General features: G+C 34.3%; 2 protein-coding genes across 3 annotated transcripts; both read right to left on the reverse strand.

Annotated features, from left to right (window-relative positions):
- Positions 1 to 1,390: 1,390 nt before the first annotated feature.
- Positions 1,391 to 6,972, reverse strand: LOC142539459 (uncharacterized). The gene is made up of 7 exons (XM_075644943.1): positions 6,515 to 6,972; positions 5,350 to 5,816; positions 4,857 to 4,971; positions 3,633 to 4,361; positions 2,548 to 2,625; positions 1,830 to 1,916; positions 1,391 to 1,724 (listed from the first exon to the last, which is right to left on the reverse strand). Exons 1-7 carry the CDS (start codon positions 6,932 to 6,934, stop codon positions 1,467 to 1,469), a joined length of 2,154 nt encoding a protein of 717 aa, XP_075501058.1. The 5' UTR covers positions 6,935 to 6,972; the 3' UTR covers positions 1,391 to 1,466.
- A 1,830-nt stretch (positions 6,973 to 8,802) lies between these two features.
- LOC142539460 (serine/threonine-protein kinase Aurora-3-like) lies at positions 8,803 to 14,336 on the reverse strand. Of its 2 annotated transcripts, XR_012818921.1 has the most exons (7): positions 14,051 to 14,336; positions 13,721 to 13,963; positions 12,979 to 13,074; positions 12,430 to 12,644; positions 12,264 to 12,336; positions 11,393 to 11,550; positions 9,061 to 9,167 (listed from the first exon to the last, which is right to left on the reverse strand). XR_012818921.1 is itself a non-coding variant. In XM_075644944.1 (6 exons), exons 1-6 carry the CDS (start codon positions 14,186 to 14,188, stop codon positions 9,066 to 9,068), a joined length of 867 nt encoding a protein of 288 aa, XP_075501059.1. In that variant the 5' UTR covers positions 14,189 to 14,334; the 3' UTR covers positions 8,803 to 9,065. The 2 variants fall into 2 exon arrangements, 1 of the variants encoding a protein (XP_075501059.1); XM_075644944.1 differs by lacking the exon at positions 11,393 to 11,550 and having other exon boundaries at positions 8,803 to 9,167; positions 14,051 to 14,334.

Here is a 14,336-nt window from a genome sequence, read left to right on the forward strand (position 1 = left end):
TCGAATTTATTTCATGCAAATTAATTCACTTAATTTTAATCTCATCGATCTTAGTCGATGGACTCCGCTTCTTGCTTATTTATCATCTTATCCAAAATTTAAACAATCAAACCAAATATTTTATTATTTCTTCAATATTATTCTACGGCCTACTAAAAACAACTCGATGTATGAGGTTGAACACTATTCTATCAGGGGGATTTATTTCACCCTATTTTAAAATAATATTTCGCTATTTAATCCAATGATTATAAATTAATCACGATTATGATTTTTCCACAGAGACATAGACGAGTTGATAAGATTTAGAATGATAATCCTCATAGTATTTCTCAATGAAATATTATGAGTTATGTTCTGAAATCGGTGTTTGTTGTCCTCTCCTCCGTATATCTGCTTACTCATACACATTCCTCGATTTACTTTTTCGTTAGGTCAAAAGACCTCTAACTCATATGAGAGGTTAAACACCATCCGTAAATTTTTTTTTTCTGACTTATATGGGAGGTTTAACACCATCGATAAAAAAAATTTAAAAAATAATTATTTGATCTTATTTATAGTCATTGGTTCAAATATTACAATATGCAATGCTAGGATGCAACTTACCAAGCCTGGAGCGATGAGAAGAATGGGTAGAGCAGGAAATAGACACGGATTTTTAGGCATTAAAATTGTAGAAGGGGGTTTTTAACGAAAGTTTTTTGACTTGGAAATATTTATAATATATTTTTGAGTAATTTTTAAAAAACAAAAACTTGTATGAGACTGTCTCACGGATCGTATTTTGTGAGACAGGTCACTTATTTGGGTCATCCATGAAAAATTATTACTTTTTATGCTAAGAGTATTACTTTTATTATGAATATCGATAGAATTGACTCGTCTCACAAATAAAAATTCATGAGACTGTCTCACAAGAAAACTACTATTTTTAAAAATTTATAAAATAGAGAAACAGGCCTTTCCATTTATATAAAATAAATCACTGCCGCCTAAAACTCTTCTCAAAATTCAAAAATAAATTATTACTATTCAAAAGTTGAATTTGAGTGATTTGATGGGGGAATGAATTGGGATTTCAACTTGATTTAACTCAAAAAATAAAAAATAAAAATAAAAAACTGATCAGTGTTATAATTTATAATAACTTAAAACAACTTCGAGTTATTCCTTCATCTCGAGTTTTAAAAGTTAATATGATATTTAAAAAAGAAATGTATAATACCAAAAAAAGAGTCATATAATTATCAGTCTTTAATTAATAGTCCACACTTTTCCCATTCTGGAATTGCATAGAAATGATAGTTTTTGGTTATAATTATTATATGGAATAACCAAATCATAAAAAAAAAAATAGGCAGGGAGAAGAAGATTACGGGGAATCAACTTCAAACATAAATCAAAATCAATAGATAGTTTAAAAAAAAAAAAAAAAAACTCAAAATTAATGCAGTCAATTAAAGTCACCCGTCTTCGAGAACCTCTCTGTGTACATGCATGCATGATGTGCTGCAGTACTTAAAATGATATCGATGGAAGGGTACTATGCCAGCCAGTGAAACGTTGCAGCATGAGCATAACATTTCAGTTCGAGTTGGAGCAGCCGTTGGCCCTGTGCCGAGAGTTTTCGGTGCTTCTGCTGCTGTCACTGCTGCTATTCTTCTCTCGGCAGCAGCAGCTCTCTTTTCTCTTTCAGCATCTTGAATTCTTTTGTGTTCTTCCTGCGAAGACGCAAACTAAGATGAGAACAGGAACCGGCATTTGTAGGATAATCCAAAGTGAAATTTGTGCTAGCGTGATTAGAGGACATAGACAAAGAGCAGAACCTCTTTGGACACTGTCACAGAACCACTGGATTGACCAATGAAAGTCTTCGATGTAACTGGGGCGTTCTGGGATTGAGCAGCTTCAGCCTGTTCATTATTGTCATGGGACAGTTAATTACAAATTGAAGCAAAATCCTTTGATTCTCAGCGATTATTTGAGAAGAATAAACAACAGATTAACTTCTGACATTTTATAGCAAGAAAATCCACACGGATCTTATAAAAAAGAATAAGATTTATAACTGTTTCAACCAACTCAATCAAATTAAGAAAACTACACAGTATCAGTATTGCACTATTTCGCTCCCAGTAAACAGGATGCATCGCCAGCGTCATGTTCAACACTAGTCACTGATTAACATTGCCACCAGTCTAGCAAGAACAGAAAATTCGTCCCCACAGCAAAAATAACACAACAGCAGCAAAATATGGATTCAAACAAACTAGACGTAACAACCTTAAGCATTTGAATTTTAAAACATGAACAATTTTGAATGACAAAATCCCACCTCCACTACCTTGGGCTAAGGACCAATCCACCACATGAAAGTGGCACTAACAATGCGACAAATGCCAAAAGACTTTTATCTTAATGTAACTCAAGGGGGATGTACATATACAACTATTGATTTTAGTTGTTGTTTTATTACCAAAATTATTGTATAACTCGTGAATTTTTGAAAAAGTAACAATATACTACAACAGAAATGAAATAAACCTGAGCTTTCTTCTCTCTTGCTTTCCGTAGCTTTTTCAACTCTTTCGCTTTGGCTTTTTTCTTAGCGTCTTTCTCAGCCTGATCAAAATGTCAAAATATAACCTTAACAAGCAACTATGAAAATAGGTAAAATATGATGGCATCTGGATGGCGATGATTGATATTCTAAGTGGGTTATCATCAAATTTAAATTATTGATGCCATATATGTTTTAGGGCCAATTCTGATGGGAATTTCACTCTCACAGTGAGTGGGAGCCGAGTTTTCAATGATGAAAGCCATCTATGGACAAAGGTTAAGGGAAACATGTCGAGCAAACCAGTCAAAACGAGTAAAGACTTCAGCAGGCAGCTGAATCCACGTGTTGAGAATCTAGGTGTTAATTAATCGAGTAGACTTTAGTAACACTTGGTCCAAACACAAGAAATATTTCGAGTTTAATTTCTTTCGTTAGAAAAGACAAGAACCATTTGTATGTTTTTTAACGTAATAATAATTTCTAAAATATTTATATTTTTAATTTTGTATCTTCAATAGAAAAATCTGTTTTATTTCCTCTCTCTTTCATTGCCACATTTAGGGCTTTGTCCTCCCCTTTCAAAATTGAGAAATGAAAGAAATTTCCCGTTAATCCTTGGAAGATTTCTGTACTCCCCTTGTCTTGTTGCTTCACCCTTACACATATGGCTGGACTAGAGCAACAAAAACCTGCTCATTTTTTCAATGCTGACAGAGTTTCAATGAAATTAATATGTTCTATAAAGAGTTAATCTTGAGCTTGGATATTGGCTCTATCTGAACATGAACACGACACTATAGTTTTTTCAAAAATCAAACCATGCTTAAGCTTCACTCGTTTAGTACAAGGTTCGACTTAAGACTGAAAAAAAATGTATGTATTCCGCTTGATTCGATCCGGTAGCACTCTTAAGTTAGAGTGATACACAAATTGTAGACAAGGTTCATAAAATATAACATCAGTTATCCGCAAGCAACTATCGAATAAAACTTAAGGGATCATAAAATTAAGTCAATACAGCTTAATGGAAAAGTTGAAAAGATTTTGTGAAGCAATGCCATTTTACCTGCTTAGCAGCTTGAGCTTCTTCCATCTCTTTTGTCAACGCACTAGGCACTTGAGCAGCCTGCCAATCCCACTTCTCAAGGTTTAATGCCATGAACCGTCTAAAAGTATTCCTCGCCTCTTTCTCACTGGCAAGCATATATGGTGTTTGACCCCTCTCATCTCTGATGCAAGGATCCAGACCATTTTCTAAAAGTTCTAAAACTTTCTGAGAATTTCCCGACTTTGCTGCTTCATGTAAAGGCGTAGCTGTGCTGATATCAGTATTCTCATTTTTGGTTTCCAGAGACATAGACAGACCATCTATATTAGCATCCTCATTTTTTATTTCCAGAGATACAGATAAACCATCTATTTCCTTCAAAACAGCCAAGGTCTCAGAGATATAAGTACCCTCCAAATTTTCTTTTGACTCTGTGATGCTGGACTCAACACAGCTGTCATTTCCAATGCTTACACCAGAAAATGGGTCCTCTTGTGTACTGGAGGGGGCTGTTTCCTCACTAATCTCATAAGCAATATGTGTCAGTAAGCCATATACTCGCCTAGCTTCCTTAAAGGTAGGCCTCCTAACAGACAATGGAATATTCCTAATGGCATGATGTAGACATACAAAATAAGGCTTTTCTCCATCGAAAAGAAGTTGACGATTATTTGAAGGAGCGTGAATAAAAATACAGGATGCAACAGCAAAATAAGGCTTCCATGAAGTAAGCAACTCTTGAACATCCTGGTTATGGCAAAAAAGGAATTACAACAATATCCCAACGATATAAGTATTGGAAAGGTTCACAGCTTGATATATACATATTTACGTCCAGGAGGAAGTGTTACGAGGTTGAATATGACTCAATAAGACCCTTTTCTTGAGGAATTGAGTTGAGTTTAAATAAGCGTACTAACAACATTTTAAACAAACGGCTAGATAAAAGACTTTATAGAATGATGTGGGAAAAAGAAATTTTATCACAAAGTCAAATGGACAAGAATGCAGGTTGTAAGTGTTTCCACCAGACAGATGCAAAACTAAACTTGGCAGCTAAAGAACATCATCCAAAAAGCTATGTAGAAGGATGTAGAAGATGAACAGCAAATAGAAATTAATCACACTAAAGTCAAGGAATTTATAAAGTTCTCTACTTTGGACTGTGAGGATGTAGATGCCGTAAAATAGCATTAAAGTAGTAAAATTTCTCAACTCTAGCCAACGATCAACACCTCATACCTTCTTAAGAGCAAATTCATTATATCGACGAAGTGAAGCTCCAGCAGAATGAATACCGCGCCCACCTGCATCTTTTGATGACTGCTTTTTACCGGCCTTGGCCCTGACAACATATCTGCAGGTTCATGCACAAAAGCACAAATTTAGAAAAATATAACATTCATGACCATAAAGAAATATTAACTTTCCAGGATGTGAAGCAACTTACAATATGCAAAAGTGGGCTAATGTCTATAGGCCCAAAACGTTCAGGTCAAATAATATCTTATACATTATTTTCAACAAATTAACAAAAAACAGCTCCAAAAATATGAACGTGTTAACCAACAAACCAGAAGAAACTATTTTCACTTAATCAACTTCTCTTAGTTCACCAAAGTTTACACAAGATTGGAAATGAACTTTATCATGAAAAACAAAGAATTATTTTCAGAAATAATGTACTAAATTTGCTAAACAGTTATAAAGTGAATAGTTGTGGGATGGCACTAACCTGTGGAATGTTTTATGAGCCACAAGAGAGTTTCCATCGAAGACGCAGCCAGCAAAATGTCCGCCCCTCGCAAGTAAAACAATCTGCAAACAGGTGTTATCTCTAGGTTCATGAACTATGTATTTCAGCTTTTCAATCACTTGCTTATGAGACAAATGCAGCACTCCCCCACCACCATCCATATCAAGCTTTTGGTCATTTTCAAATGAAATATTTTCAGACTCAACGAAAAGTAGACATCTCCAAACCGAAACTCTCTCCCCTGTTTGTAACTGCATAAATATCTTACTCTTCAAAACTCCACTGTTTCCACTCTGTCTATCAACGATAACACCATTCTCTCTCTCTTCTTCATCTTCTGATCCTGAGATACTTGATATGTCATAGTCTTTGCATAGAGAATCAGATGTCGTTTCATCAAAATCTTCCTCGCTGATGCTACTTTTTCCAGAAATACTTAGCTTTATCTGAGATCAGATAGCCAAAAAAGTAAATCAAGGGGTGAAACTAGAATGGAATACTGGGCACCAATGAGGTTAAATAAGTACATTTACATTCACAGGCACTTGAACAGGGCAAAACAAATAAATCATCATGCGGGCAATTCCAGCTGATCATAAAAATTTATCCAGTCCACCCGTGTGCAATCACAAGGTCAATTCCATTTTGTATAAAAAAATTCCCAGGCCCAGACCAGAGGCAAACATAAAAGCGTTAAATGAATCAACTACATGCCTTTTTCGCAATAAGAGCACAAGAAAAAAAATAAAGACCAAATGGAATTTTCCTTTAACTAATTTCCAAATCACAATTGAATCCATCCAATTATAACGGACGCTTTCACCTTCGTTTGCACACTGATACCAATACCTAGTAACGTGAGACCTCATACATCTGTAAATTATTTTCTTACCATCAAACTAAGGTATCGTATAAGGTGACAATCATTAAATTCTCAAACATGATGCAAATCATTTTCATTTCATCAAATTAAGAATTACATGAGGTGATTAAGGTACTTCAACAACACACAGGCCTATGCTTCCATTATTATCATTGTTCTTAAAAGAATACTTCCGAACACGTAGTTATACAAGCCTCACCCTTGGTATACCGCAAAAACTAAAATTAAAAAAAAACACCAATAGTAAAATCAATGACATACATTGAAACGATGTAGGTCGGATTTAAAGTGAAATCTTTGGTCTTGGAGAGACTCGAACTCCGCCTTACACGTATTGCAAGACCATCTCTGCATAGATTTCAAATTACTACTGCTATCCACGTTATTACTGTAAGGAACACCAGCAAGATCATTGTCAATAAGTTTCTCTCTCGATTCTAGTTCCAATTCTACGTCTTCCAAAGATAGGAAGGAGAGATGGGAGGAATCGGAATCCGGTAAAGAAGAGGAAGGACCCTTGAGTAGGAGGCAGGAATCGAAGAAATCCTGCGAAACATCGAAGACCGAACGGTGGCGTTTCTGCTCGTCTTGCCTGTGATGATTTCCAGCACGCGTTTTAGTTGGTTTATATACGACGGCGGCGGAAGAGGAGGAGACGGCCGACGAGCCAGTGGCGGCCATTGTCGTGGAATTGTGAGGAGTTTATATTATATTTATTATACTCCACAATGAAGGGATTAAAAACAAACATCTCTTCCTATTTCAATAAAAAAAATTAGGAAAATATAAATAAAATATTTACGAAATAAATATTATAGTAATGTTTATGTAAAAATTAAAATAAATATATTTTTAAGTAGTTGTGCTAGTTTTTTTTTTTTTAATTTTTTATTTTGATTTTGGGATTTAATAAATTATCGAATTTAAAGTTAATAAAGACTATTTTCGATCAACAATGTCACAAGATATATTAAATAAATTAGTTATGTTGTCGATTGATAAAGAAGATAACTGGATTATACATATTTGATAAATATTTTCGTCCCTAAGATAGTTAGAAACATTATTTCAATATTTGTTGACTTGTTATTGATGTAATATATTTTTTCTGATGTATTTATATATTGTTTATTATATTTGTTATTTGTTAAAAATTTTAAAGTTATTTATCGCAATAAGAGAACTCTTTTGTAATTTTTGCATCAAGTCTCATCGAATACAAGTACGGTTCTGAAGGGAGAAAACTTGTTTATTCAAATAAATAAACAAAGGCCCTTGTAATAAAGTGTTTTAGTAAAAAGATTTAGATTAAAGAAAGAAATTGTAATGAAACTTTTTAAAATGCTGTGAAAGACTGAAAGTTCTTCGACATGATAAACATTGATTTCAAAAGTTGAGCTAAAAAACATAAACATTTGGACAAAAAAAGAACAAGAAAACATTAGAATAATGATTGATGTTGTAATTCAGGTTTGTTAAAATATTCTCTCTTTTTTTCATGTTCATATACCATTTATATTCTATACTCGTGACACTTTCTTTTTTATTTTTTTTAGTTCATTAGGATGCAAAAGAAATTGGATGTCTTTAAAAAGGTGGGTACTAATTTCAATTGTTTTGTAAGGTCAATTTTGTGAGATACATATTCTATTTGGATCATTCATTAAAAAATATTAATTTTTACTATAAATATGAGCATAGTTAACTCGCTTTACAAATCTCGTGAATAAAGATCTATAACATCTTCTCACAATATAATTACTCTTGTTTTGTTACATTTTACTTTGGTATTAATATAATAATTTAGAATATGTCTCTTAATAAATGGTCTCACGAATCTTTATCTGTGAGACGGGTCAACCCTACCGTTATTCACAATAAAAAGTAATACTCTTAGTATAAAAAATAATATTTTTTCATAGACAACCCAAATAAGATATATGTCTCACAAAATACGACCCGTGAGACCATTTCACACAAGTTTTTGTCAATAATTTATTGCCATAAAAAAGGTCTATAATAATTTATAAACTATTGGAATTTGCCATGTACCCACCAAGAAAAAAAAAGGACCAAGTAACAAGGATGAAAAATAAGTTCGTATCATATAATGAGGAAGCTGAGTTAGATGAAAAAGAGAATATGAATCAAAGTTAAACAAAAATTAGACAATGTTCATGCTTTATAAGTTTATAATATAGAGTATAATTGTAGGAAACTATCAATGATTGTGATTTTTAGACTATTGTAGTTTTTGTAGAACACAATATTTTTTAACGTACTTAGACTTAAAATTTTATTATATTTATATGTTTTTTTTTTCTATTTTTTGGTTTGAGAGTTGAAAATATATTAAAAATGCAAAAAAAAAAAAAACTCTTAAGCTCCCAATTGCATGCACTTCTGCATATTTGATTAAACAAATCGGTAAGCACACTTATCTCTTTAGCTTAATTTCTGGAGTAGATATTCAATGGAACATAGAAGGTCTAAAAATACGAAGCTTACATTTGAGATTACATATTCAAATAAAATAATCAATACTGTATGATTTTATATGATACGATATATTACACAGTACTGTCAAAATTAATCTACAATAGCATGCAGTGTGGCTACAAATTGATCATACGAAAAGACATTTAATGTACCTCCACAAACCATCTTCGCATCTATTACACAAGCACGATGCTGCAAAGTTATTATGAAAGAAATGTCGCATTTTCTTGCGAAGTTCTTACCTTTCAAGATAGGATTCTACGAGTTAGATTCCTAAAGTCAGGACTTTAAAGATAGAAAAGGATGTTCTTCGTTAGTTTGGGCAGATGCCCATGGGGTCAGCAGTCTTAACTATCCAAGGGTGTTCCATGATCTTTTGAAGAGAGAGCCGTTTTGATGAGTCCTTTACAAGAAGCTGCACAAGTTTTTGAGCCCAGTCAAAGCAGCAATCAGGATGGAGAAAATATTTACATTGTCATTGTAGGAATATAAAGGAAATAAATATAACTTTGAGGTAATATCGCATCAAAACATTACAAGTATAATCAACAATTGAATAAGACGAACATCGATATTTGTAGTGGGTGGTTCACCCCAATACGGGCTGCGTCTGCTCTAGAACTCTGAAATAGATTACTTCTTTTTATTGATAACAAAGAAGATAGGAGAATTGATAATATAAAATATTTCTCTCAGCACAGTATGATTTGAACACTAACTTTTTTTTCACCAATCATATTCCCTCCAAGGATAAGCATTCTTTAAGAAAACCTCACACTAAATCTTTTATTTTACTTCTACAGTTATCACTGTAGATGAGAAGATTTTGTGTTTTGGTGTGATTTGAGAATGGAGAATTGATAGGTATTTATATATGAGGTTTGGAGAAAAAACAAAAAATTATACATCATTGCTTACATAATCAAACCTACCAATTTTTTAATAACACAACACATGTTTATTTTTAAAAAATGATGTGTTTTGAATTTAAATTTGCTTGATTACTTAGCAATTCTCCTATCAAACACATTTTGTGAATTCGATCAGAGTTGCTCTCTACAGTATTCCAACTTCTCGCATGCCTCAATTGCTGCAATGAACTCCGCTTCAGTGGTTGACAATGTTACGAACTTTTGTAACTCCATACATTTCTTCTGCGACAAGCGGGTATTTTTGGCATACCTATCTCGATGGATTTCCATGCCAATAGTTCTTTTTGCTGACCCAAACTCCTGAATAGAAAATGTCTTGCTTCTTTAGGCCTTTGATTTCAGAAGCATCTTTGCTAACTATAAACATGTCATCTACGTAGAGCAGAAGCATCATCAAATCATCATCAGAGGTTTTCAACAAACACACAATAGTCTATAGCGATTTTCTTGAATCTTTGTTGAGTTATTATAGATTCAAACTAATTGTAATATTGTCTCGGTGCTTGCTTGAGACCGTACAGACTCTTTTTTAGTATCACACGAGGTCCACTTTTCCCCCTTGCTCTGCAAAACTCTCTAGTTGATCCATGTAGATTTTTTCCTCCAAATCTCCATGAATGAATGCAGTCTTGACATCCATTTGTTCCACCTCCAGTTCAACTCAGCTGCTAACCCTAGCACATTCTCATGCAAGGATTGCATTTCATCTTGCATGACCTTCATCCACTTATTCATTTCCAGACCGAACATTTGATCTTAACAATAATATTTTTAGATGGTACCTAAAATTTTGGTATGGTACTTAGTCTTTTTTGTATTGTATTTTTTGGGGGCGGCGGCGGCGGCGGCGGTGCCCTGACCACAAATGCGAACTTGGTGTACTGGTGTACTGGTGTACTGGTGTATTTTTTATTCATGTGTTCACGGTAGTAGCTTCTTGGAAGCTCTCCGGTTATCCCCATCAAGTTAGCATGATATATTGTTGAGGGTCAATCATTTAGATCTTGTCCAGATCCAAAATTCTCCTTTCCTGCAGTCTCCAAGAATTCATTCTCCTGAAATACGGCTCACGATTTCTTATAGGCTTTTTGATATTTTATTGTAAAACTTATAACCGAGTTGATCCTCATCATAGCCAATAAATATGCACTTCCTTGTTTTGGCGTCCAACTTCTGTCTTTCATCATTTGGTATATAACATAAGTAACACACTCAAATATCCGCAAATGATTATAGGAAACTTCGTTATCTTGTCATACTTGCTCGGGGACATCATAATGGAGAGGAACACAAGATGAGCGATTCAATATATATATGGCAGCAACCACGACCTCACCTCAAAATTCTTTAAACAACTTTGCATGTGGGGCGGCCGCCTAGGCGCTCGCTTGACCGCACCGAAAAGGTTCTAGGCTCTAGGCGCTAGTCTGCCGCCCGACTAGCGTCTAGCGAATTTTAGAACCATGCTTTCTGCTAAAGTTATATTCATCATCTCAGCTAATCCATTGAGTTGTGTTTTTGGTGGAGTCATTTGGTGTCTAATTACGTCCTTTTTACATATCTCTTCAAAGAATCCAATGTATTCTCCTCTATTATCTGTTCGAATACATTTTAGTTTTATACATGTTTTGACGTTCAACCAAGTATGTCTTGTTACAAATGTGATTATTATACAGGTTGTCATCAACAAATTGTCGAATGTACGCACAAACTTGCTTGTGCTCAAAGTTTCATTCGACATCTGATTTATCATCTGGTTTAGACTCGTTGAACATCGGTAGATGCATATTTGTGACGAATTGTAGATCTTTCATCTTACTTTTCCAAAGTTGATAATTAGAGCCTTAATATCTTCATCTTTTGTGACTGCTACATCATCAAAGTCTGAACAGAAAAGAACGATTACTTCTCTAATACTGTTTAGAAAGCTTTTTATGATGTGAAACTTTAGACTATGTTGCAACCACAAAACAAACGTTAACTTCCTATAATATTTGAGAACCTCACTCTGGTACTAGTTTTTGGGATATCATAGAAATAAACATAAATTTGAGGTAACATCACAACGGATCAACAATTGAATAAGATAGACATCAGTATTTATAGTTGTTCACTCCGATATTAGGTTACATCCACTCTAGAACTCTCAAGGGAATTACTTTTTTATTTATAACAAAGAACACGAGATAATTGATAATACAAAATATTTCACTCAGAACACTCTTATTTTAAAGCTCATTTTCTCTCCACTAATCATATTCCTTCTTTCCAATGATAAACAATCCTCAAGAAAATCTCACAATAAATCCTCTATTTCACTTCTACACTTATGATTGTAGAAGATGATTTTGTGTTTTAATGTGATTTGAAAATGAATAATGGATGAATATTTACAGGCGAGGTTTGGAGAAGAAGAAAAAATATATACATCATTGCTTACATAATCAAATCTACCAATTTTTTAACAACACAAAACGTGTTTATTTTTAAAAAAAATTGTGCTTTGAATTCAAATTTGGCTTGATTACTTAGCCGTTGTCTCATCATGAAAGTGACATTAAATCAATGCTGTATTTTACCTGGCTAATGAGATTTTTGGCTTCGGCAGACACTTCAGGAGTGGAAGGAAAGCTAAGGTCAACTTTCATAATCCTATAAAGGTCCAGAAAAATTATTATAATCTTATGATCCAATGGCAGATACATGTAACTACTAGGTAAATAAAAAAAAGAGCTTATTTCATACCTTCGAAATGTGTCGGACTGACTTTCAGCCTCGAATGGAGGCACACCATATAAAAATTCATAGCAAAGAACACCTAATGTCCAATTATCCACTGAATAGTCATGGGCCTTGTTCTCCACCATTTCTGGTGCTAAATAGTCTAGAGTTCCACACATGGTGTGTCTTTTGCTTCTGGATTGTACAGACCAACCAAAGTCTGCAATCTTGAGCCGACCCTATGAGTGATGCATAAAAGTTAACAAATATTGGAAGATTCCAAAATTTCTTTCATTTCGTGGCGAAGATAAAGGGGGGGAATTCGGAAATTGCTTCATGGTCCCACAAGTTCACTTCTTTATTTTGCCTTACAACTGATACACACTAGCTTCCTGTTCATAACTTTGATATTCATGACATGCAATCTGATTCTGGTCAATAAACTATGTAGTTTAAATTGTTACCATTGCACCCATTTTAGCATTTATTTTGCACCAAATTTAGTCCAACTAAGTGGTGGTACTTGTTCTGGGAAATAAAGCTCAAAGATTACTAGTTGACAAAGGGCATTACCTCGTGATCGAGCAACAAATTTTCCGGTTTGATATCCCTGTGAATCACATGCTTTTCGTGACAGTACGCCAAAGCTTGTGTGAGACTTGCTATGTACTAATTTTCAAATAAATCATCAAGTGTCAGAACGCAATTTTAATATTAAAAACGCATGTAGGAGATAGTAAATAGCACATTACCAGAAATTAAAGAGCTACTGAAGAACCCAAGTTCAGAAATGCTTGGTAAACAATAGCTGTATCCAACTTTAGTATGTACCATGCTATTCATAACATATTTTGTTCGTTTTAAGAGAGATCTTAATGATCAATCACAAGATAAAAAGACATCGGTAAAATCTAGATTCATCGTAAATGGAAAACAAATTATACATAACAACACATAAATGCATAAACCACATTTTATTATGCCATTCAAACCTTTAAAAAAAACAAATGGTATTTAAGAGAGGGTTTCCGTGTATAGTAATATCCTCCCAAGATTTCTAAGGACTCCAAATTCCCAGTTTTAAATAAAATTTTGAATAAATTACTCCATAACATTAGAAATCCACAGCTCCTTCTCACTTCAATTGCAAAACAAGTTTTAGAGGCTTCAAGAACCATATCATTTATTTGTGCTATCAAATTTGAAAATCTCCCCGTTCTATATCACATTCCTGGTGGATCAAAATGCTAAATTTTCTCCATTAAAAATATAGAAGCGCACGCACAAACATAAAATGAGAAGGGATTATGATTACAGTGGCCGCTTGTCTCTCGGGAAGGAGGTGTGATTTCCGCAGTTCTTTGTACAGCTCACCCCCATGAGCATACTCCAGGATCAAGAAAATCCGTTCGTCATCATGGAACCATCCGTAGAGTCTCAGGACGTTCGGGTGGCGGAGGCTTATTTGGATCTCCATTTCTCTTCTCAGTTGATGGAACAATCTGTACTTCTCGATTTGCATCTTAAATATCACCTTCAACGCCACTATATACTTACTCTAAAACCCCAAAGAGCAAACTGTAAATCCCAAAATATAAAAATTTCGAAACAGTTACTCAATAAAACTACGAATGCGATCACCTACCTTGATTTCACGAGCTAGGTAGACTCGGCCGAATTTACCTTTGCCCAGGGGTTTCCCGATTTCAAAATCGTCGATTGTCCATTGCTTTTTGGGAGTTTTGGGTGGTTTTTTGGGGGGTTTTGGGGGATGAGGAGCCATTTGCGACGAGCAATTGGGTAATTGAGGAATTTAGGGCAATGTTAGCGATTCAAAATGGATTGTGAACGGGAAAATGGGGGATTTCAATTAGCAACTGGCCATGTTGGAATTAGACCGTTGTGGAACCCTAATACGGGTCGGATCACAC

This window comes from Primulina tabacum, chromosome 3 (genome assembly GCF_025594145.1).
Source record: "Primulina tabacum isolate GXHZ01 chromosome 3, ASM2559414v2, whole genome shotgun sequence".
In the NCBI taxonomy this organism is placed as follows: Eukaryota; Viridiplantae; Streptophyta; class Magnoliopsida; order Lamiales; family Gesneriaceae; genus Primulina; species Primulina tabacum.

Coding starts and splice junctions, on each gene's coding strand:
- LOC142539459 (XM_075644943.1), bottom strand. CDS start 6,934: ATGGCCGCCACTGGCTCGTCGGCCGTCTCCTCCTCTTCCGCCGCCGTC. Junction 4,972..5,349: donor GCTCATAAAACATTCCACAG/GTTAGTGCCATC, acceptor ATGAACCTGCAG/ATATGTTGTCAGGGCCAAGG. Junction 2,626..3,632: donor AAGCTCAAGCTGCTAAGCAG/GTAAAATGGCAT, acceptor CATTTTGATCAG/GCTGAGAAAGACGCTAAGAA.
- LOC142539460 (XM_075644944.1), bottom strand. CDS start 14,188: ATGGCTCCTCATCCCCCAAAACCCCCCAAAAAACCACCCAAAACTCCC. Junction 13,075..13,720: donor CCGAGAGACAAGCGGCCACT/GTAATCATAATC, acceptor TTTGAAAATTAG/TACATAGCAAGTCTCACACA. Junction 9,168..12,263: donor CCAAAAATCTCATTAGCCAG/GTAAAATACAGC, acceptor AAACTTGTGCAG/CTTCTTGTAAAGGACTCATC.